Below are 25,426 nucleotides of genomic sequence, written 5' to 3' on the forward strand. Positions count from 1 at the left end.
AATAACAACAGGAGGGTTTCTTATACAGCAAAGGCTTGTTTCCAACAGAATTGAAAATATCCTTAAGGGTGAGCCCAGCTTCTGCCCTATCAGAAGACAAATGGTCAGACAGCAATGAAAGGAGATAATTCTCCTTTTATTTAAGAACAAGATGACACAGGCTTAAGCATCCTCACTTAAATTATGGTTGTCACAGCCACTGCCATGTAAAAAAGGCAAATTCTACATCTGGAGTGTCCTCATGAAGCACCCATCTGTCTTTGACCTTAAACAGACACCAAAGACTTGAGACAAAAGATGACATTTCCTTGCTGTCTCTGCAGCCCAGAACGAGCCCTGCTCTGCCTGTGACACCTCTAACTGGGTTTCCCAGTTTCCCTCTAACACTGCCACCTTTGCTCTTGTTCTCTAGCAAGGAAGCCGTGCAGAGCAAAACAGGAAATCTGCTGGCAGCAAACAGCATCAACCCCACATCTTCCCTCGTTGCAATGCCTTAGATCAGCTGCCAGGGTGGAGTGAATTACAACCACAAACAGAAGAGCTGAAGGTCTGCACCGTCCCCTGTGCTGTCAGACGCAGCCTGGAGCTGTCCAGTCTGTCCCCACATGCTGCTCACAGCCTCTGAAAGTTTCAATTCCAGAGGTCCTGAATTACCTCAAATACCCACTAACACCATGGTGTTTACAAGGTTTTGCTGTCCTCAGGTGCTCCAAAAGCAACTAATGGAGAGAGTAAGCCAGAGGGATGAGGACACTTTAGGACAACACAAACAGATCTGCTCCCCAACTTCAATTCTTTTCCTTTCATTGCCACTGACTGCAAAAACACAACTGTTTTCTTCTTCTTTTTTCCTCTCACACATCCTCCCCCTTGCTCTGCCTTTTTTTAATAAAAATGGCATGAGAAGCACGGCAGAAGATAATGAAGAGAATTCCTGCCTGGCTCTGCAGTCGGGAGAGAGGAGGGGTGGGATGCTGTAAACAGAAGAAGGACGTCAAAAATCCCGAGCTCTTGCACCAGGCTGTTATTTCAGCTGTGGTCCGAGCTCTCCCTGTTTGGATAAGCCCAGCAACATGGCAGGTGCAAAGACCTCAAAACAACTCTCTCAGAAGACACAAATGCCAAGGAAACAGACTTGGAGAGGCTTCTCTCTCTCTCTCTCTCTTTCTCTCTCTCTCTTTCTCTGAGGGGAGAGGTACCAACAGGGGCCACAGCTTTGCTCTGTGCCCTCCAGCTTTTTGCAGATTTGTTTACAAGCACAGGAAGACAGGGTAGTTGGAGTACTAAATGAACACCAGGGGCTGGATGGGAGACTTGGGACTGTATGGTCCCAAATTCAACTTTAACCTGAACTGAGTGTTTCCAAGGAAGAATGATGGAGCAGCCAATGGCCTGAACAGATAATCTCAGCTGAACACTTGGTACATTCTGTACCAGCTCTGTGCTTTCTGTACCAGACTCTGTGCTTTCTGAAGCCCAGACTCAACTTTTGCTTTTGGCTGTGTCAGAAAGTTTAGCTAACACCTAAACCAGCCACCTTACCCACTCATGCAATAACCCACGGGTTTGGGACTGAAGTCAGAGTTAAAGGATCCAATGTATTAGAAAAGGAAAATATCCTTTAATGCTTGGAATATTTCTAGGAACCAAAGCCACCATCAACTCTCATAATCACCACAAATCCAAACCAGGCAATTAGTCTGCAGCTCTGCTCTTGCTTCTATTGGTGTAAATCTCAAGTAACTCAGCAAAACACTGAAGGTTTAAACTTGCAATTTAAACTGCAATTTAAATTTTATTTATACTGTAATAAAATTTAGTTTTTATTAAAACTGCAATTCAGCTGCTCATCTATCCCTCTGAGGTGCATTTGCTGCTCAGAGCAGCTCCATGTCTGCACAAGATGCCCTGGGGAAGGATTACATGTCTGCCCGTAGCACCTCTGCTCTGAAACCCAGGTCCTGTTTAGGACCTTAAACACATTTGATTTTTTTTACACATACTGCTCTCTGTCTTTCATGCAAGGACTGTTCTACAAGTAGTAAACCTATAGATACATATGCAATTATTAACTCCTGCAGACTTTGATATAATCCTCCAAGCATTTGCCCTACTACCAGTTGAAAACAGTAACATATTTAGCAAAAACCAAAGCTTGCAGCCAAGGCCTTAAAGATAATTCTTAAAAAAAAAAAACCCAAAAAACAATGTCAAGAGACGATTTTCTCCTCTCATGTTTAACAACAACAAAAATATGAATTTTAAAGGTGGCTGGTATAAATGGACAATCTCACTGAGATTAGGTTACAAATCCTGGGATAAAGAAAATCCTGGAGGCCCTGGGCCTCACATGGGTGTTTGCACTAGACAGGCAATTTCACGGCAGAACACAGGTTAAGTGTCAGAGCACCTGGTTGCTATTAGAAGCAGGGAAGGAAGGAAAAAAATCTGTTGTGTTTTCTTCTTCACTGCTGCACTCAGACCATGAGTGAGGTGGGAGCACTTCTCAGCGTGAGGCTCAGATGTGGCCACTGCAGGAGGGGAGGCTGGTGTGCTTTAGCTGAGGAAAGAAAGACTGGGGATATGAAATGCAGAAAAGCTATTTCCAGCTGGAGGAAGGCAGCAGTTCTTCATTGATTTCAAGGGAATGAAATCATTCCCTGAGGAGAGTGCTCCCAGTGCAGCAGGAGAAAACAGTAACACAGGCAGCAGGCAGGCTGGGACAGGAGGGCTCTGCCAAGGCCACCACTGTCCCTGAAGAAGCTCTGCCTGTTGCATGGTGCCTGTCTGTGAGCACTGCCTGGTTCTGACACCCTGAGCCAGGTCCCAGTTGTGACACCATGCCTCCATGCATGAATGCCAGCATCCCCCTGCTTACACCCCGGTGCAGGAGCAGTGCCTGATGCACACCCTGGCAGCCAACAGCCACCCCTCAACTTTTGGATCATCACTGGGGCTGGGAGCACTTCAGCCCTGTGCCAGTCCATTGAGTTTGGCCACAAGTCTCTTCCCAGTTTAGGGTGGTTTGCCTGGCAGAATAATCTTCATCACCTTCTCCGAATCCAGACCTGACTTCTTGGATTTTTTTCAACAGGCCTGAGCCAAGACCTGATTTTCAGAACTCAATACCCTCTTGTTTCCCTGTAATCCCACCAAAATGGTGAACAGAGCCATGGGAGCAAACACTCACAGTGTCTGATCTGAGGGCTCCTGGAGCCAGTGGAAATTATTTTGTGCATTTTCAGTAGAGCTCAGATTGGGCCCCAAGTGAACACAGATGTTTGCAGTGTTCTCTGGTTTCACATCCACCATTCCAACTCACCAAAACCTATTTTGGGGGGTCCAGGCAGGAGGAGGGAGGGATAACAGACAGGGATGTGCTGTCACACCAAGAGCAGAGCAGAGCACAGACAGGGTGAGGAGATGAGGCAACTCTTGCAGAGGAACATTCTGTCATTTCCCTCCTCAGGGGTTCTGTGTTTTGCCGTAAGCCGCTGCAGATTATGAGAATTCCTACTGGCTGGTCTCCAGTGGGATCTCTAATGGTTTAATAACTGAACATTACTGAACATACTTCCACTAGCCTCTTCCTAAAATCCCATCATGAGCTAATTTCCTCTATTGTCATTACATCTGCAACTGGCCTTACATTTTAAAAAAAATCCTGTGCCACTGTGAATAAATGATCTGGTTTACTGCACTGGGCTTTCAGGGACTGATAATTTGGGGTATCAAATTCCAGGCACTGTCTCTGAGGTACAATTTGAAAAGAAGAAGGAGCTTTCTTTCCACCTTGTTCTTCCTATCACAGAAGCACCAGGAAAATCTGTGACTGAGATATCAGCACAGAGATGCCCAAGGTCATCATTCATTTAAAGGGATCCTGACCACAAAGACTGAGGGAAGTTTGGGTGAAACAATCTCAAGATGGGTATCTTGGGTCTACAGCAGGATCAGCAGGTCGTACACCATGCAGTGCTACATCTAAAATCATGGAATTCCAGAATGATTCTGGCTAGAAGGGACATTAAAACTCATCTCATTTCGACCCTTCCACTAGACCAGATTGCTCAGGGCCCTGTCCAACATAGCCTGGACACACTTTTGTCTTTTCTGTCACAAGATATAAAGAACAACACAGGTATTTCAGTCTCACTGCAGTGTTCTTTCCAAATCCTTGCCTGCTTCAGTGTAGAGTCAAATTTAACAGAGACTTGGAATGCATTTCCTAGGAAAATATATTAAAATAAAATGCCCAGGAAATGATCAGGCCAATAGTTCAGCAAAAGTAGCTGAGAAAAGCTGTATTGGCTGACTGATAAAAAGGTAGGTAACACATTTCTGCTACTTCTGCGGTATTTGAGGTTCACTCCAAGTTTTACAAGGGAGTTATTTTTAAATTCTTGCATAACACATGTCTGTCCAATATTTCTTTCCTCAATCAAGCAAAGAAAATGCATTTGTTATTCCTGGGAGATTTCTGGTGCTTCTTATCTTATTTAGAGCCCAAAATAAAGATGCACACAAGAAGGCAAACATCAGAGAGAAGTTATTATCCATGAGATAATGCACAACTTAATTTACCACATATCTGAGACGGTTTCACCCACAATAAATTATTTTGCCCAGCAGGAAAAGTCCTGTTTGACCTTTTTTTTTTTTTTTTTTTTTTTTTTTCCCTCATGCAGCTGAAAACTCTGCTACTACTTCTAGGTCATGAGTTCAAATTCCACCCTGGCTGGGAGTGATTAAATATATCAGTTTCTAATAGTATCTATTTGGATAATAATAGGACAGCTGTTAATGTTCACTTTTTTAGAGATACTTGCACATGGCTAAGTTGTAATGTACAGGTTGATCTCTCTACAGCCTCAGTTTATTGCCAAAGTGGTACTTTGGACTTGGGAATCCAATGTAGCAGCAGTCCTTAGGGAGTCCCTGTCTGGAGCAGAGCTGATCCCAAAGGCAAGTGTCACTTCCCAGCTGGGGCAGTCCCTCTTTCCTGAAATAATTTATTTAGGACATTAAGGATTGGTGGGGCATTCAGAGAAATCCCATCCTTCAAAGATAGACCCAGGCTGAAAAATTCCTCTGGGCTGCCTTGTGTTGGGATGACAAACCCATAAAGATATCAACCCGCCCTTACTACCTTTATTCTTGCATCATGTGCAGCCGAGCCAGAACAGGAGCTACGGATTCTGTCAAGTGCCTGCTTTAGTTACAGCGTTACATAAGAAACCGCAACGGCGAGGAACCACAAATCTATCACTACAGCTGGCACCAAACGGCCTCTCTGCACAGGCTTAGAGGAAAAGCTGCCTCCTGAATGGGCAAAGAGTGTCAAATTGTTCTTTCTCCTCTCCAGGGCACGGTTAAGGCAATTTGGCAGAGGGTGGTAAGGGAAAAAATTGCTCTGTGTGTGAGGTCAGGAAGCAGGTTTTCTTCTTTCGCAAAGATAACCTGGCACCTTTAATGAAGAAAGCAGGGAAGAAGGAAAGCCATCAGAATGTGGCTTCCAGCTGTCAAATCACATCAGCCAAGTGAAGATGCATCACCCCTGAGAGCAGCAGCACCATTGGCCCCCAACACTTCACTGGGAGCTCTTTGGATGAAGGCACTCTGTGTATTTCCTCTGTGAAACACCCAGCACTCTACTGGCAGCTATAAATAATAACAACCACTACCTTGGGATTTAACAGCACGGCATGTGAAGGAGAGGGGCAGGAACAGGAGATGGAATAGAAGCAGTTTCCATCTTTTTCCTCTTGCTGGCTCACTCAGTGCAGAGCAGGGCTGTGCGCTCCTACCTGGCACAGGGAGCAGCATCAGTCACCCCTGTGCTCCCTGCCCAGGCCCGTCCAAGCCACAGGTGAGGCCCCACTGCTGGGAAAGGAAAGAATTTCCCCAGGGGGTGTTGGCAGTGGAGCTGTTACCGGGTGGAGGAGTCTCTTCCCACAGCATGTCACCTCTGCTGGGGTCAGGTGAACCTATGACCAGTTTCCCGCTGCTGGGAGGGAAGGCGTGGGACAGGCAATTGTCCCATACTGTTCTGTTCTTTCATCATGGGGGATTTCCAGGTTCATTAAGCAGGAACAGGGCAGTCTATACTCTATACTGGCTGCATGAGGAAAGAGCTGATGACACAGCCAAGCCAGGCATGGCCTCAGAGCAGCACGGGGACAATGCCAGCCCATGCCGAGCTCCAGGATTGCTACGCTGTCCTACACCAGCTGCATAGCAAACATCACAACTTCGCCAAAACTGACCACAGGCAGCTCCAACACACTCAAAACTCTTCACTGACAAAGCTTCCGTACAGTGACAGCATGGCCACTATTCCTGCTGGGAAAGTAGGATCTGCAAGGGAAAAATTATTTATTCCTTAACAAAAGGACTTGGATGAAGAACTAGGCAAGTTCTTGAACCTGAAACTGGAAATTACAGGGGTAAGAGAAACCTGGTGGGATAGAGAAGTGTTTGCTTATTGGGAAAGCTCAAAGTAGCTTTGTCCATGGAAAGAAAACATGGAAAACTAATGATAGGGAAGCTCTTAGAGATTAGCAAGTAAGTGTGAATAAGAGTTAATCTGTTCCTGCTAAAGCTTGGTAAAAGTGTTTCTACTGGAGAGAAGCTGTAAAATGCCATATGGATATAGTCAGGTATCTCTAACCTATTATTAAAGAAAAAATAATATAGAGAATTGTACAATTATGGGACAGAAATCTCCTAGTTGGAAATTAGTGAAAAATAACGACAGTTCCCTGGTAGCATGTGATGTGAGAGTGGGCATTAAATACTCAGTGGCTCAACATAGACACACCATTTTGCATTTACATCTGGTAGCAGTAATAGGTGGGAAAGAAAGAGAAATTTAAATGAAAATGGAAATTCTTTTTCATTCAGTTACCACTTTGAGCCTGACTAACAAACATTTCCTGAAGGGGAAAAAAAAAAAAAAAAAAAAAAAAAAAGGTCAGAAATCCAAAAGTTCAAGTATCCAGAGACATACAGAAGTGGTAAACAGGCTCAGTTAATGCAGAGAAAGATGGAGTTATTATGCAGAAATTAATAACTTACAGGTTTGGATGTCTTGAAATGGTCCATATGTTGGTATAAAACAATATAATACATTTTAGGATCAGGAAAGTCAGAATAAAATGGGAATTTTTTATTACAAGTAAGAGGGAAAGAGAGCAGTTAATTGAAAAGTGGGGCTGGATGAAGCTCTGAGATTGATCTAGTGAAAGGTGTTGCTGCCCATGGCAAGGGGCTGGAATGAGATGGTCTTCAAGGCCCCTTCAACACAAACCATTCCATGTTTCTATGATTTATTCAATTGCAAGGCAGCTATGAACCATCAGGGGGTTGAAAAAAGCCTAGGAGGTCCTTGCACACACCAAGGCAAGGCCTTTCTGGGTAGTTGGGTAAGTGTTGGTGCACAAGGACAGCTGGAATGCCACCTACAGCTCTAAAGCCAGCTGGGAATCTAGATGTGCAGCACACCTGTATGTCATGGACAACCTTGCAGATAAATTTGGGCATGCAAAGTGTTTTCTTAATATTTCATTCCTATCTTAGATACTCCCCAGTATTTCCTGGCATATTGAGAGAGGTTTGGCATAGTTACTGTGGAGGAGGGATGAGCAGAAGATGGGTGATAATGTGGGCTTCAGCTTTTGGTGTTGGGAGAAAAACCACCCAGTGATCTGTATCTTGTTTGGGTAGAAATATGGTGTTAATTATCTTCATGACAGATAGATTTGGCAATTCATTTCAGCTGCTTTAGATCATACATTCTTCTGGCTGGTAGACCTCCAGAAAACAGAGAAATGGATCATTGAGGTGAGGGAAGGAATGATATAATAAGGACAGATGTCACAATGAAGTTTTAGTGTTGCATTCTGCAGGGACTTGGGTTTAGATATCATCAGTGTGATATTTATAATTTCCAATCTGCTCAGCTGGGGCTGGGTAAGGTAAATGCACTCTTCTTCTTGAGTTTGGGGGCTAAAAGGTACACAAATAAGGGAGGAGTTCTTGCTTATTATGAACAGCTACTGCTGATTGTCCAGCCTCTCTGCTTGTTCATATTTGTAGGAGCCTTCAGACTAAAGAGTCACTTTCCATTTCCAACTTCTCCTCACCTGGGATTTCTGACGAGTCACTGACCATGCCCCTTCCAACTGGGGACCAGTAATAAATGGTACATGCATCAATAAGGTAAATTTGGAAACAAATTATTGTGTTGGATAAAGTAGAGGGCTAAAGCATGTGAACTGCTAAGGATCCATGAGCAATGAAACACAAGCAGTGCCACAGGAGCCCTCCAGCCAGCCACCTGCTATCCTGGGAGTGGTAATTCCTCTGTCATTCTGCAAGCACTCCAAGGAGCCAGAGTGAGATCTTAGTCCACCACCTTGAGGTGTTGAAACAGAGTTTAAATCAAGAAATGACAGAGTTTAGAGTTTACAAGTTCAGCACTGAATGAAAGTCCTGTTTCTAACAACATATTTTAAAATATTGTACTTACTTGAACAAGAACTGCTGTTTACACAGATGATGATCAGTCCCCTCCAACTATTATCAAGCAACAGAAAAGTTTCAGCCATAGAATATCAGTGCAAGATAGCCAAAATTGAGAAGAAAAACCTATTTCCTGTACAAGAAAATGCAATATCTTCTCTCTCAGTGTTTCATTTTTGAAGTCAGAATGCAGGATCTCTATGTGTCAGCTTGGTACCAAAGCTCTGGTAGGAACAGCTCAGAATAAGATATCACAGGACTGCAAACTTGCTTCTCAGTGAAGCCTCAACTCTGCAAACCCAAACCTTGTACCAGGGCTTCATGCTGAGATTCTTTCTCAGGTTATTTCAGTCAAAGCCTTTGTCTTGAAAAAACTCTACTGGTTAACACCACAAAGACAACCTGATCCAGTGCTGTCCACCACACTTTGAGGATCCTTATGAAGTCTGTGGCAGAAAACTTGGCAAAATTTCCAGCTCTTTGAAACTTTTTCAGTTAATCTGACAACTTTCCCAAACTATCCTCAGTGTCTCTTGGCTTGGTCTGCCAGAGGGGAGCGAGTAGGTCGTGTAAGTGCACTCAGCTCATCACTGCTCACAGACTGGGATCCTGGGAGTGCCATGGGGAACACGGGCTGCTCACCCCAGACTGGCACCTAACTGTGCCTCTGAGAGCTCTGGGCACTGACTGCTCACTGAGCTCTTCAAAACCAGCAACTATCACTCTCCAACACAACAACATGATCATGAAATACCTCCAGTAATGGCGAAAAGCCACCTCCTCAATTGCCATTGTCACCATGTCACAGAGTTTTTCTGGAGAACAGCCTCTGAGCATGTGCACAGCCCACACTTTGGATTAAATTGTGAGCTGAGACTTTGAGACTTGCAGATGAGGCTCCTTCCTTATCAGTTGCTGTGGTGTGAAGACTCAGCAGTTCTATGCTGCACCTGGCCTGACCTCTTTTTTCCCCCCTGACTTATTTAGCTTTCTGCTCTCCTCCTAGGCTCTGACTCTCATTTTGTATCCCAGATACCAGCAATTCAGGCTGATCACAGTGGAATTGAGTGTATCTTTCCTGGTTTCTGTAAGGTCCAAGGATATGGTCCTGGATAAGGTCCTGTCCCTCAGAAATTAATGTTTAAGCCTCAACTTGAGCCAAGAGTTGAGATTAAAATTCAGCTTGAGAACAGAAGGTCTGGCATTATTTTGCATTTCTTAATAAAATGTTTCCACTGTTGTAGTTATTTACTCTCCTCTGTGGAGCACCCAGTGCTGACTAGGCAAGAGCCATCCATTAAGGGCTGTTTCTCCTCTCAGCTTAAAAGGAAGTTTCCTCTCTTTGACAGGAAGAAGGTAGGAGAAATTAATTTTGCTGTCAGCATCGCCACACCTGGGGAAAGGATCTTGCTCACAGATAACAGTGCAAGCAAATATTTTCTTTGGGAGAAAAAGAGAAAGTGAAGATCAAGGTCAAAGGAGGCAAGAGTAAAGATATGTCACTGCCTTCAAAATAGCCTTCTACAGAACATGTGGGGGTGTTGTTTTATTTAATATGGAAAACATGCAAGGGCACCAAGGAGGGGCAACTGGCTTGGGGCTCACAGGGAGATAGAGGCTGCAAAGTCTGGCTGCACAAATATGCTGAATTTCAGTGGTGCAGAACGAGGTAAACAGGCAGATGTGAACAGGATTTACCTTTACACATGTTTAAAGTAGGAGCATGGCCCAATGCCTCTGCCCCTGAATTCCCTGGGCCTTTCCTTCCTATTTAAGGAGTGCAAAGGCTCTGGAGAGTCTCTGCACTTTGCACAGGGTTCCAATGGAAAATTCATATTGCTTTTGCCTCTACCAGAAAACCACAACCCCATGCAGAGTTTCAGGGAGTTTGTTGTGTTTCAAGGCATGGCCCAGCAGCTGCCTCTGAATCTTTCCCATTACCAGGGGATACAGAGCAGTGCTGTGCCCAGATGACACAATAAAAAATGCATCTCACTTCTCAAGAGTTCAAACACATGCAGAAGTCTTGAATCACACGATCAAAGAATGGTTTGGGTTGGAAAGGATCTTAAAGGCCTTAAAGACTCCAAACACCCCTGCCATGGGTAGGAACCCTTCCCACTGTCCCAGGTGCTCCAGCCCCAGTGTCCAGCCTGGCCTTGGCCACTGCCAGGGATCCAGGGGCAGCCACAGCTGCTCTGGGCACCCTGTGCCTGCCCACCTCATTGTAAATCAACCAAAACAATCTAAAAGCCAGCTATAAGTGCTTGAGAATCTGCATGTCTCCTCACCCAGTGACTAAAACTTCACTTCCCAAGTGTCCTGTCAGAGCTCACTGGCAGGATTTTCCCTGTGGTCCCTGGTAAGACACAGAGTAAGTGAGCCCAGCTAGCCTGGAGGGTTTGGATGGGATTTGGTTGTGAAGTTGGCCATGCCAGCTCCCATTTCTGTCCACTGGTCACAGGTAGAGCCCAGAAAAGACTACATTAAATGTTCTTTCTGATTTTTAACTACCTGAGACATACAGGGACAGTGCTGTCACCCAATGTGATTTAATCAATGTCCTTCAGGAAAACTGTCATTAATTCCTGGTTACTGACTAAATTTTAAGAGCACTCCTCCACTTGAGACAGCTGTAAGCTAGAAGTGACCCACAAAATCATGAAAAAAGGCGAAGAAATACAATTCAGAATGCAAGTTATGTTCTGGGCTTCTCTTTTTTTCTTGCACATTGTGTTATGAAGTCAAAACTGGACCTGTTTCTGTGGGAACTTGTGCTAAGGTATGCAAATATTTCAAACCAAACCAGTCCCATTTTCCAATGAGAGTGGGCTAGGTTTCAGGCAAAGATGCTTTCACAGCAAAATCTTGGGAAAATTCACCACTTTCCACTTTTCCAATATGCCAATATCATCTCATGCTAAGTGCCAGCAATTGTTTGAACAAGGCTACAACCCAAGAAAGCACTTAAGCACATGCTTAACTTTCAGCACATGAGTGATCTTAGTGATGTCCTGGGTTTTGTCCTTAGATTCACTATTGTCAGTTACCTTAATTTTTTAAATCTGTGGGGACAATTTGCATCTTCTGAGATGCATAATTGGGCCATGAAAAGGGGTGGCAGCTCGTGATTACTGAATTGTTAATTAATCATTTTTATTCTATTTAAATAGGCTTTAGAAGAGCATAATGATGTATGCTTCCTTGATATTAGCTGTACTAATTAGATCATATTTTCTAAATTAGAGTGCAGTTTTCTTAGCAGGTTTCCTTTTATCTGGTGTTCATTTTTCAAAAACCTTCATGTTGCTCCCACAGATGAGTGAATCATTTCCAGGGAATCATGTTATGTAAAAGATGTTTTTCTTCCCATTGAATGCTTACAGGTAGACCACGGATCTCCTAGAAATCAGTAAATATTTTGAAGCTGGACTTTCCTCAACAGTAATGCATCCCTTTACTAGGTGACTGTAACTCTATCTGCGATGAAACTAATTTTCTACAAGAAACTAAAGCATTTGCCATGTTTCCCATTTCAGAACAATCTCACACCAACACAACTTGGTTTAGTGACCATTAAAGCAGAAAATGGAAGTGGGTGAAACACATTTATATACCTGAGCATGCATGTGTATTTCTTTGCACACTTTCTTTTGCAGTTAATTGGTGCTCCAGCACTGAAAACCCTGCTCTGTCCTTCTCCACAAAAACATTACTTTCAAAAGATTTCCAAGGAAATAATGACCATGTTATTCCAGAGGTCCTCATTTCAGTTAGCTTAAACATTTAATTTATCATATCTTAGGTAGATTGCATTATCCTTTCTAATTAAAGAAATCCTGAATGACACATCTCTGTACAACTATCCATGAAATCTCAGGCTATCTCATTTGGGTTTAATGCTGCTGGTTTCACAGACACACACTGGGGACATCTTGCCTTGGTATATCTGTCTAGTTCAACACCTTAACAATCACTTGTAGTGCTGAACATTAGAAGGATGAGAAGAACAGGACATTGTTTTGATCTATGCAGCTCTCTGGAAAGCAGCTACTTACGTGTCAACAAATCTCCTGCTGAGGTTTGAGATGACCACAGGAGCCCCAGACTGGAAAGGGGGGTCCCGGACCACTTTGTACTGGATGGGTTTGCAGCCTGAGCACAGGCTGCTGTGGGGCACAGAGCTCAGCATGGCAGCGTCGATTTCCAGGTGCTCATCCAAGGTATAGATCTGGATCCCATAGACCTCCTCTCCCACTTGTCCCACATCCAGCTTTATGGTCAGTGGGATGTCACAGAAGACATTCTGTGGCCCCAGTGAGATGTTCTTCCCGCTGACGGTGAGCAGCTTGATGTCATTCACTGCCCCACTGGAGTCCCAGTCTGGGGAAACGAACGTCACCCAGACTGTGAGTGACTCTGGGGTCAGGGGATAGCGAAATTCCAGCTGCAGGTAGCAGCCCTGGGGCTCGGGGCAGGCTGGGGGCACCGTGTGCTGGTTGACGGCCGAATTGGGACTCCATGTCCTGACACTGGATTTACAGGGCTGCTCAACGTCAGGGTGCCCTGGAAAGGAAGAAGGAAGCAAAGAGAGGGCACAGAATAAGTTATAGAATGTGAGTTTCCACTGGCATCAGTTTAAAAGGCAGACTAGTGGCAGGAGAACATACCTGTCCAGGAAATCAATTATTTACTTCATCAGAAGTAAATGGCCAGCATGGTGAGGAGGAACAGAACACCAGTGTCTCCTGGCCAGGTGAGAGACACAAACCCAGTTTGGGCTGGACACTACACAACACACTCTGTGCCAGTGCAGCTGGGCTTGCGTTTCTTATTTCTAGTGCTTTTCCCTGTGCCAAACAATGGGATTTTCTGCCCCTTCCACTTGGTAATTTACCTGATAAACAGAGTCACTATGCCTCCAGTTAAACTCCTACTTATTCCCTTGCCTCTTACTCGAAAATACAATATTTTTGCCTTTAACAAAGACAAGAAAAGAGCCTTTGTTTGCTCCAAGAATTTGTTGTGCTGTTCAGGGGCAACTCCTGTGGCATTTACAGGTTGATCTAGCATGTTGTGCAAGGCCCCTTTTTTGGAGGCACACAGAGCACAGGTCTGAGCTGCCTCTTTGCTCTCGTTGTGATGAAACAACAGGCACTTGTGCTTTTACTTTTCTCACCGTTGGCTGTGTTCAACTACATGGGAGGTAGTACTAAAAAATAATGAAAGCCACAATGCTTGCTGGGTTCCCAAATACTATGGTAACATTACAATTTGGCGTGGAGTCATGGACTGCAAGATCCAGAGGGGTCAGATGGGTGGAACAGTTGGTAACAGAATCCAGTGAGAGCTATAAATTCCCTTTTCCTTCCCAAATAATCACACAAAAAGAGAGGCAAGCATGACAGGGAGAAGGCAAAGTACAAAAAAGAAGATTAAAAAAAGGTAATGAGAGGAGAGAAATGCAGAAGGCAGAGGGGAAAAAAAAAAGGGGCAGCACAGCTGTTTGCAACTGAGGAAAAAAGCAAGATAAACTACTGGGCATACATGGACAAACAGGACATCACTACTAATTTAAAGAGAAAAGGGCAACGTGCGAAGGTTATTCTGATTGTCTGTGATTCAATGAAGTGTTAGAAATGTGTCTCTTTTGTCAAGGATAAACAGCTCAGGGAATTCTCCTGTTCATACCAAATGAACCCAGATGCAGAATAGATTTCCTGGCAACCTTCCTGCGATTCAACACTATTGTCCTGCAGATGCCCAACTTTTCATGCTTCTCCCTCACCTCCCATATCCCAGAGCCCTTCTCTCCTCCCCACAATGCACAGAGCAGCAGGAATGCCACTAAGATCAGCATCTGGAGAGACCACAGCAGTGGTACATGTTGAAGAAAGCCAGAGGTCCATTTAACACGCTCGAGTTTCCCGCCTGGCAAGTGTGTGAGCCCTGTGGATAATCACTGTGAGCAGCAATACCCCATTCAGCTCACATTATCTCACCCTCACTGTTGGCTGGGTGTGCTTGGCTGAGCCCTGTGACGACTTTCTCAGACCCACAGCAAGCTCCTGACTGAAGCCCTAAGGTCTTTTTTAACTCCAGTATCTCAGAGGGCTTTGGAAAGACGTGTGAATTTTACCACTGCCCTCTCGAAGAAAGGAAAATGGAGCTAATGGCTCACAGCCCAGCATGTCCCCACCTGGGATCCTGCAGTTCACCTCTGTCAGTTCAAGGCCTCAGTAAGACTTAGATTCCAAACAAATCTACACATTTGGGTAGATCAGTGTGTGATCCCTGGAGATGCATGAATTGGACTTAGCCTTTAGGGAGCTTAGCACACAGAGCATTACCCCAAAACAGGTGGCTCATTCATAAACTAAAAACCTCAATGAAGCTGAGATAAAAAGATTCTTCTTAAATAATATCCTACACCTAGACTTGGGTAAGAAATATTATTTTAACTGCAGAAGAGGACGAAAACCTTATTTCGCATTACTGGATTTCTAGAGATAGATAAGTACTCTAAAATTTTCAAATATTTGTATGTATAAAGAAATGGTGTAGAAGTTATTCTTCCCCTCTGCACTCAGGTTCTGAAAATCTTCTGCTTATGAGACAGATCAGACACAGAACAGTCACATCTTGCCTAGCACAAAACAGGAATGTGAGGTTTGTGAGGACGAGTCAAACTCATGTCCTGGTTGGAGAGCAGGAATGGCAGGTTAGGAGGGTGTCTCTTTCCCTAAAATGCTGTCCACAACTACAGTCTGGTGTGTCCATCCTTGATGGTGCAGTTAAATGCAGTGCCTTGGATGAATTCCCTGGCACAGGGACAGAGCCTCAGAGGCCACCTGGCATCAGGAGTCTCTCAGGATATCACCCCTGCTACAACTGCAACTCACCTGCCACATTTCTCAGGTGGTCAGGATAAAGGAACCACCCAGTGGAACTCCAGTGTCCAGCAGGGACAATTAAGATACAGAAAGAATTGCTCTCAAGGGAAATATTAAGCCCAGGAAAAGGCTGAGCTCTAGAGCAGCAACATTATTTATGATATTCTCACACTTCTCTCAGTCAGCAGTGAACCAGGCAGGAGGAACTGACTGATATATGCATATATTGCACAGCAAGCAAAGGTACTCACTGGGCTTGAGCCAAAATCACCTTTCTTACATAAAACCCCCCTTTGACAGAGTTGTGGAGGTGCTGTAAGGTTTGTTGATCTAGCTGGTGTTGCTGGTGAGAATCCAGGTAGGTTAGAGCTTTCTGGCTCTATGGTGAAGATAAAGAGTAAATCAGAACTGCCTGATCTCATGAGCCTTCCCACAACCCCTGCCAAGGAACAAACAGCCCCTCGTGCAGGGGCCACAGCTGGCTGAGAAAGAACCACGAGATGCCTCAGCCTGGGGGTCAGATCCCACCATGCTCAGGAATAAGCAGGGAATTAGGAAGGACAGCAGGGTTTTGCAATGGGAACAGCACCCACATAGCCCAGACCATTGCTGGTACAGCTGCCTGGGGCAGGAGACCTCAGGAAAATGAGACCAGACCAAGCAGAGCTGCTTCAGAGACACGTGAGGAGTGTGGTTTTCTGCTCAGAAGCCGGATGAGCCCTACAGAACATTTTCCATGTCATCTCAGATTATAACACACAAGTTCATTTTGGCTGTGCTTGTGCCTCTTTTGTCTTCATTTTCCATGGACATTCAAGCAGTGGATATTTACACCCATGAACCCCTGCAGAAAGTGAATTTAAAACTTGACGGCTTGAGTACTCACAGATAGACAATTAAAGAACCCAGACAATGATCTAACTGCTGTTTGTAACTCAAACCAAGTGCAAATAGGCAGAGGGCCTGAATGTCAGGGAGTGTGGCAGTGGAGACAGAAAATCATGGAGCAACAAACACCATACACTTGGTATATTTTCTGCCCTAAAGTGGCAACAACTCGTTAATCATGAGAGCATGATTACCAAACTTCTGTTCCATAGCAGTGGCACAAGAGCAGCTCACTGAGACAGATAAGGATCAGACTGCACTCTTCATAGTTAAGAACATGCAGGCACACACAGCAAGAAGAGGAAATTAAATGCAAAATGCTGCTGAGTAATAAATCTTAGAGTAGCTTAGTTTCTCTAGGAATGATGCCTCTGGCAAGATGTGTGAGATCTAGAAGTTTTCAAATCAAGTGAAGAAATTTTGATGGAACTGCATATTTCAATGGAATATGCAGTCCTTTCAAAATGAAAACACTTTACAAAATTGGGTGTATTTGGCCACATTTTATCCTGGAAGAGAAAATGGCAAGAAATTTCTAACACTATTGGAACATTGTGTTTTGACATTTTTGTGAGAAACCTTTTCACTTTTGCACCTTGAAACGCTTTCCATTTTGATATTCAAAGTTGCTTTTGCCCTAGATTCTATACTAAAAGGGTATATTTTCAAATACACAATTTAACCAAAGTTCATGAGGAATTACATGAGCTGAACAAAACATTTTGGCCAGCCTCAAACACTTTTTGTTTTTAATTTTCCTTCATGGAGAATTTCAGAAGTTTCAAGTTTTGTTCCAAATGAAAACAGGTTTCAAAGGCTTGTAATCCTTGGCTAAGTGGAAATTCCACCTTCTACTCTGAACTAGTACTGCAAGTGATCCAACCTCTGCTAATGCTGTTTACTGGGTGATCCAGTCACCCTCATACCCAGAGTTCTGCTTCCCAGGATGGAGCTTCCACCCAAGGGCCAGGTGTGTTCTGAGCTCTGCCCAGCAGCTTTGGATGTCATAAAATCATGGAATTGTTTGCACTGGAAGGGACCTTTAAACTTCACCCCTGCAATGGACAGGACACCTTCCACTATCCCAGGTTGCTCCAAGTCCCATCCAACCTGGCCTTGGACACTGCCAGGGGTGGGGAACCACAGCTGCTCTGGGCACCCTTTTCTAAATTTAGGGGTGAATCAGAGTGAAACACAAGCTCTGCTGGGCCCCCACCCTGGGACAGGGGTGTGTGGACACTGACCACTGTCCCATCAAGCAGCAGGAGCACAGCTCCTTGCACGTGCTGACCTTAGGACAAGGGAGAGCTCCTGGGTGCCAGCCCAAATAATATTCCTTGCAGAATAACTCCCATGTGCTTTAGCTGCAGAACAAATAAACCCTTAGCATGAGGAGGTATTTGTATAATGAATTTTCAAAACCCAGGATTGTCCTTGGGGCTTGGTGAGCTCAGCCATGGGCTCAGGATGAAGTGTGTGCCTGCAGTGTGAGCTCCGGAAGGAAGCTCGTGAGGGACAGGCTGAAATAATGCTCTGCTCTTTCCAACCCGTGATTTGGGATGCCTGACCTTTGCCTGGGACAATGTTAAATATGCTCCACCACATCCACCCAGGGACGTAACGGAAGGAGAGTGGAGGAGAGTTAATGATGGAGATCTAATGGCACTGCACAACCAGCCCTGCAGACCATTCTCCCTCCAACAGGCTCCAAGAGAACTTGCAAAACATCCTGAACAAGAGGGCTTGACGTGGTCACCTGCATTCCTGCTGCAGGGCAACCTCCTTCCAGCCTGGCTGCTGCTGCTGCAGCCCACTGCTATTCACCACAAGTGAAGGCAGCACAAATCAGGCCCAAATAAATAACAACTCCTCACTTTTGGAGTTGGAGTAGAGGGAGTAAACAGCTCCCCTGAGGAATTCATCTGGCAGATGTGAACGGTCAGCATTTCTTGGCACTCTGCTGCTTTGTGAAATTCATGTTCAGCTCCTGGAATTCACTTAATTCATGGGCAGGGGCAGGACTCAGGGGCCAAAACACAGGTATTTAGCCAGTGGCATTCCTTCAGGGCACAGTGCTCCTCTGCCCGCTATTTCTGTCCATGTTACATGCAGCTATAATCAACCACTCCCAGATTTCCCTACCAGATTTTTGTGTCTCTCCCTTTGCCTTGTCCCACCTTCTCCCCCACCATGTGTTTGTGTTTGTCCCCATCCCTGTGACTCACCTTCTGCCTCCCGTGGGCTCCAGTGCCCCGAGGGGTCGCAGGGCATGGGAGAAGAGGCGCTGAAGGCGTATTGCACCAGGACTCTTCCTTCTGCACACAGATCACATGCTGATCCCACTTCTCTAGGAGGCCAGGAAAACAGGAAAACACACCAACTTAGTAACAGCTGAATGAGCTGCTTATTCAACTATATTAAAAGCGATAAGACTTAGAATTCAGGTCCACTTAACCCTCTTTTCTCAAGGCACTGACAAAAGTGTTTTCTGATGTTGACCTTCTGTAGATTTAAGTCAAGAGCCTTTGTAGAAAGCATTTTTGAGCCCTTGATCCAAAAGAAAATGATAGCAACCTGGGAAGTCACATTCACCTATGCTTTTTTCCTCCCTTGAACTGGACCAAACCAGACAAAAGAAAGCACATATTGCTTAGGGGTTAGAGCAGAGAAATTTGCATCAGGAGTTTTCAGATCTATTTCTGCTCCCACCATGGAGTTATTTACTGCTTGAACTTGTAGTATCTTCAGGATTGTCCTGTCAGCAAGATTGGCTGACCAGGGGAAACCTAGTCAAACACCAATTCACAAATAACAAATTGGTTTGGGTTGGAAAATACTTAAAAGCTCATCTCATTCCACCTCCTGCCGTGGCAGGGACATCTTCTACTGCCCCAGGCTGTTCCAAGCCCCAGTGCCCAACCTGGCCTTGGACACTGCCAGGGATCCAGGGACAGCCACAGTTGCTCTGGGCACCCTGTGCCAGGGTCTCACCACTCTCACAGGGAGTAATTTTTTCCTAATATCTAATCCAAAACTACTCTCAATCAGTTTAAATAGTTTTGTTAATCCATTCACAAGATCAGGGTTCAAGCTGATGTAGACTGGAGTAACTCTAACATCCTCCATAAGGTTAAGCTGATTTATATCAGCTGAGGATACAATCCACATAGTTCAGCCCTATGTTCCTTGGGGGTCAAAAATTTGGAACCTTGTATGACCCCAAGTACATGGGTGTTTACACCAGTATGCTGCTCACTATTCAGAATTAATTATTCTGCTTTAAGGAACATTTTCTGCTGAAATGGAAAGTTAAAAATTAATTATCCTAATGATCAAATGCACCTAGGAAACAACAAAAGTTTTAGGCAAACAATTTGTGTGTAACACAGTGTACTCTCTACACTACTCTAGTAAGAATGGATTGAGTCAATTATTAAATAATTTATATCAACGATTATAATAAGCTATGCAAATTTTAACCATCATAACCACCACTGGATGATTTATTTCAGCACTGGTTTGAAAAGAGGACTGGAATCCTCAGTGGCTGAGCCACTCTGACAGAGACAGTAACTGGCAGAACTTGTGCAGTGCAGGAAGGGATGCACCTGCTGAAAACACCTGAAAAATACAACATGACAATGGGATAGAATAAAGAAGAGGAGACAAAGGTGGCCTCCTCTTCCTTACACAGTCTGTAACACTGGTAATGAAAAAATGTGGGCATGTTGTGAGTAACTTCTCCCCATGTCTCACTTCACCCACCTGCACCACTGGCACAATACTGCCTCCCTATTTCATTTCTCAGCTGCCTGTTTAACAGAGGTTTAGGTGTTTGACTCAGATTGCCTGAATAATACATGCAAAACCAAAATTAAAAAAAAAAAATCAAGAAACCTGAATAAATGGTCCTGAGAAATCAAAATGTAGAATTATTGTTGGACAGTTGTGCTTCAGACACTTCCATGAACAGTCAGGATAGAAGTCCCTGCAATAATAATCTTTCAGTTTCTCTACAAAGAGGCTCCTGCATTAGCACTTGGTCCTGGATGAGGAGAGGGCTCTGGAAGCCAAGTTTCCACAATTAGGACTGCTTTTTACTCAAATTAGCAGCTATACAATTTCATCACAGGCTGCCATGGTGGAAAAAAACTGTAGGCTTATGGACAAACATTTCCTTTTACCAGTGAGGACTTGGAGGTAAGAAAGAAATCACAAGGAGCATCATGTGGGAAAGGCTATGAGCAAACTTTCTCTTTTTACTTTTCCAGTTTGGGAGCCAAACTCAACCCTGATGTAACTCCACTGGCTGAAAGGACTTACACAGGGGATGACTCCTGGGTTAGAGTTTTTGGTCTGCAGACTCTTGCACACAAATCCTATAAAGAGCCATGAATGCCAAACCTAATTATGGAATCACATTTACATGCTTATGAAAACCTAAGGTCCTAATACCTTATGAAGCCATGGACAACAAGAAAAAAAAAATTTAAAAAAAAAGACATAAATTGGTTCAAAAACATTATTAATTAAGAATTATATCCATATCTGTCACCTTATAGAGTGGCACATGACTGCCCAAAGTGCAGGGTAATGGAAAATCTAGACTTCTCTGTTTTCTAATAAGCCAAGTACTGGGGAAATTCCAGCTTATGAAGTTCAGAGCACAGGAGGAATTCATTCCTACAGCATGATATTTCAGTGAAGTGGGTTCAAAAAATCTAAAGATTACTAGTGAAAAACAGACCATTTCCTTCAGGGCCAGCACCAGTTCAGTAGGCAACTCAAAACCACTAAAAATCTGTCATTCCTTTGGGTAAAGAGTGCCTGTTTACAGACTAAATTTGAGCTGCTGTGTTTGAAATTCAGGATTGGTCCTCTCCCCTCTAAGGCACTGAAACTTTCCAGCAAGGTTTAACAGAGTGATTATCAAGCTCAGCCATCTCTGGGACACCACACTGACCAAAATATTTGCTTGCTAAGAATGAGATAGAATCAGATTCATGGAAATTAATGCTGTCACCTCAATGAAAACTTGGAGAAGCAGATGTATTCAAAGATTTCTGCCCAAATTTGTTTCAGAGCCCCATGACAATAAATGTTCACATCTGCCCACGCATCTCAGACAGGAGGTGCATGAATGGATGCTCAGAGAGAGCAGATGAACACCTCCAATGGATGCAGTCAGGAAATGAAGAGACTTCTCTTTTTCTTGCTTGTTTTCACTTGTTTCGTTTGCTTTATTGTTATTTTATTATTACATGTTATTGTGTGTGCACTTTTTCATGCTTTTTTGAAAGGGAGGATGGAGAATGGGAAGGATTCCAATCCTTTGGGCAGGGGCTACAAGAAGAAATGCTGGGTCTTGATATATTTGATTATTAGGGATGTCTGGGAGCTCAACCAGCTGCTGGAACTTTGGGTCAAGGGATCTTGACAAATTTACATGCAGGTAAGTGACTTTCTAGAGTGAGAGAGCAAATATCAATTGAACACTCTGAAGAAGCCAGGAGAATGAGAAAGATTTTACTGCTGTGCACAACTCTTGTGTCTACTTTTGCCAAATTGTGAGAACACAGGAGAGCCACCCCAAAATTTACAGGAGCTAGGAGTTAACATTGCTTTCTGCCTCTAAATCCACATAAATAATCACATAATTTGAAGACCCCCTGAGAAAGCATCTAATGCATCTATGGCAGAGTTGCATCTAAGCAGGGTTAGGGTAAAGACACACAGCCTTTACTTCCATGCTTCATCTCCCTTCAACCTGCCAGGACCTCCCACAGATACAACCAGCCCAGTGCTACGTTTTTAAACAGAAGGCTAAATTTTCCCTCCCTGACTTTCATTAAGCAGAGGTCACTGCCTGTGCACAGCTCTGGAGAATAAAAGAGACATGAAAGGAACTTGAGTTACGCCGAGCACGCCCACAGCAGCATTGTAATTGGGATCAGGAGTGAAATTTCTCCTCTTCCAGCGCTGGAACAGTCCTGGAGCAGGGATGTTGGACCCAGTTTTGCCAGGAAGCAGAGTGGAGGTGTGCTGCAGGACCACACCTGATGTGGTGCTGGTACCCCCAAGCCCCCCCAGTGTTGACGTCAGGTCTTCATTAACAACTGTTTTGCGCTGGAGATCTGCTTCTATTGGGCCACAACACTTGCTAATGTAGCCAGAGCCATTCATCCTTTGAAGGCCCTTTTACACTGTCAAAACAGCAAGGAAGGGGCCTCTGTGCATTAGAAACCAGGCCCAAGGCACTCAGCAGCTGAGTATCAGTCTTCTGTTTTTTACATGAATAGTCCCATTGAAGTGAATGAGTTTATTCATTCAAGTGAGGCAAGTAAAATTTGGGCCAATGGTGTGCACTTTGTGTAAAAATATCTGCAAAGATTTACAGTATTCCCACACACAGATAAGATTATACTTGGCCAATTTTACCTCCTACTTGTCTTGCACAGTGACCCAATTTCACAAATTGATACAGGCATGAGTCTCTGACCGAGCAGCGCCGGACACGGCGGTTCTGGAAGTTCAGCACGTGGGCTTTTCCAGGATTACTCACTAGAATAATACTATCATCCTTGTTTTGATTAGCAGATCAAAAATTTGGGCATGTTTTAGACAGGATCATTTATATGTTTCAGTGACATTTTTAAATGGTCACGGCAACATTTCTGTATCTGTTAGCAGTGGGAATCTCATTTTAACAAGGAATTGGACTCAAAGTATTTGAGGCTGTCTCTTTAAATCTCTTCAGTAATACTGAGCACACAGATTTGAAAACCCAAAGGACTTTTTTTTCCTGGAAAATCACTCTTTATTTAACATATGATAACTCTGTTATGAAATTTTAGATTTAGCAGGCTATCCACTGTGTGTTATTTAAGAAGCAAGTAACTAGAGATTATTAAGAACATATTGATTGAGTTATAAGAAATATGTAATAAAGTCATATTTGGTTACATGACAATTAACTCTGCATCAATGCGTTTTTTAGAGGCAGATGGCATTTATTTAACACACAATAAGCATCTTCTGAAATCTAAATTAAATTGGAGAAACTTAATTTACCTAAAAATGATTATGGGCTGAAAAATTCTGAATTAATTTTCAAAACTACGAGTCCTTTTCACAGGTAGGGAATAAAAGGATTTGGTTACAAAATTGTAATTAAAGCAAACACTGTTCAGAGCACAAGACCTCTCTTTATCAATTCCTAACAGGATTTGATTTCTCTCCCCATATTAATCTGCAATAAGGGTGGAAAATCTCATCTGAACAGAAAATAACAGCTCTCTGCCTGGTGGGATGAAGTGCAAGCTGGCCACTGAAATGGCCACGGTGTCCTGGCAGTGCTGGAAGGAGTTTCATCCCTGATGGAAGCAATGGTTTCAAGGTGCTCTCCCAGCACAAAGCAGCAGTGCTGAGGCAGCTTTTTGGGTGCTAATACACTTGTAAATTTGGCCTCCTGTGCTCTGAACTGCTGTGCTCCTGAAGGACACTCCAAGTTTGCTCTCAATAAAACAACAAAGCAAGAGGTGGAGAAGAAATGCAAGCGGGGATGTGAGTTAATGGTAATGCGAGAAGGTCAGCGATTTGGGAAGTTCTCTGCCAGGGCTCCCATAGCTCCTGCAGCTCATCCAAGAGCTGCATAAGAGCATTTAGATGAACTAGCCAGTTATTCAGGTCATACTGGGGCAGAATGGCTCTGAATGTGGGCTGCAATGAGGTGCAGCTCCTGCCCAGAGCCCTACATTTTCCATTATTGATATTACATGGCTGCTTGCCTGCCAGACAGGAATACACACCCCTAGGCTGCCCTACAGGACAACATCCACATCATAGCCAGGGGTCTGGGACCTTGGCTCTGCCTTGCTCATCTCACATCTACAGCTCAGGGGAGGACAGGGCATTTGTTCCTGTCCCCAGTGCAGCCACCTCCTTGCCCAGGGGGTCTGTGCTGCAGAAACAAGATCCACTTTGTCCTTGCAAAGGGAATGTGCAGGGGGAGGAGGGGGGAACGTGCAGGCACAGTCGAAGCCCACAGGTATTCGTGAGCAGCAATAACAGCAGGAATCACAGGGCCAGAATCTTTGATTGAAAATTCCTCCCCTAACATATGGAGAAAGATTTGCCCTTTACATGGCAAATCAATGGCCTTCAACTGAGTGCTAGAGGCTGAGAAAGGAAGAGCAGACAACAGATCAATAACCTCCTCAGTATGAACCAATTTAGGAAAGAGCCTTAACCCAGGCTGAGCACAGCACATGACCAAGCTGCACTCTCTGGTTCTCCCCATTTTTCCAGCACGAGAGTACAGAGCAGAGCATGATCACCTTTCAAAGAAGTGGCCGTCGATGGGTGGAAACCACTCCAGGGTGACAGAGGAGGAGCTGCGAGCCACAATCTGGGGGGCAATTGCCACAGGAGCCGGTTTCTTGGTGGGCTGCCAGCTCTGGTAGACCAGGTCCAGGTAACAGTGCATCCTGGCCACCTGGTTGGGCGTGAAGGAGTCGGTGCAGTCGTCATCTGCAATTCAAACAGAAGCCACATCAGCCACCTGGGAGAGGAGGTGGGAGCAGGGGAGGAATTATGAGCTGGTGAATGGCAGCTCCTTGGAAGGGCCAGGCTGGGGTCCCACAGCACTCCAGAGTTAATGGTGTGTGAAGGAATTAGCATAGCCATCACTTGTGGAGGCAGGTGAAAGGAAACAATGGTTAAAAAGGAAGGAAATAAATCAATAAATGTTCCCTCCCCCTGACCTGGGATACACCTGAAGCACCCAGGGATCATCCCTAAATGAGGCAGAGACACAGAGGGGAAGAAACAGAAAGTTTCAGTGCAGCACCTTGTGATCAGGATTTGGGCTGCCAGTGGAGCTGTGGGTTTAAAAGAATTCCACATTTAAAAGAACATCTCTGAGAAAGGATGAAGGGTAAGGAAAACTCACTGACTGGGATTCATGCAAACTATGGGCAACAGACTGTCAGATCTCTAAGATTAAAACACCACAGAATTTTAAAATACATAACTTTTAAAGTTCTTATATTTTCTAATGAACAAACAAAAATGTTCTAAAAGATCAATTCAGAATATCATTCCAAATACTGATAAAAACGTAA

At 44.3% G+C, this 25,426-nt stretch overlaps 1 protein-coding gene across 3 annotated transcripts in view; it reads right to left on the reverse strand.

Moving 5' to 3' along the window:
- The window catches only part of PAPPA (pappalysin 1), a 176,761-nt gene that overhangs the window by 91,365 nt on the left and 59,970 nt on the right, over positions 1-25,426 (reverse strand). For all 3 annotated transcript variants that reach the window (XR_013776583.1, XM_079324225.1, XM_079324224.1), the window contains exons 5-7: positions 24,641-24,833; positions 18,530-18,651; positions 12,582-13,089 (exon numbers count right to left, since the gene is read on the reverse strand). Coding sequence is in view for 2 of the 3 variants with exons in the window: in XM_079324225.1 (XP_079180351.1) it covers positions 12,582-13,089; positions 18,530-18,651; positions 24,641-24,833 (823 nt within the window). In the remaining variant the exon portion in view is untranslated. The remainder of the gene's footprint in view (positions 1-12,581; positions 13,090-18,529; positions 18,652-24,640; positions 24,834-25,426) is intronic.

The sequence above is a fragment of the Erithacus rubecula genome, assembly GCF_903797595.1.
Source record: "Erithacus rubecula genome assembly, chromosome: 21".
Taxonomy (NCBI): Eukaryota; Metazoa; Chordata; class Aves; order Passeriformes; family Muscicapidae; genus Erithacus; species Erithacus rubecula.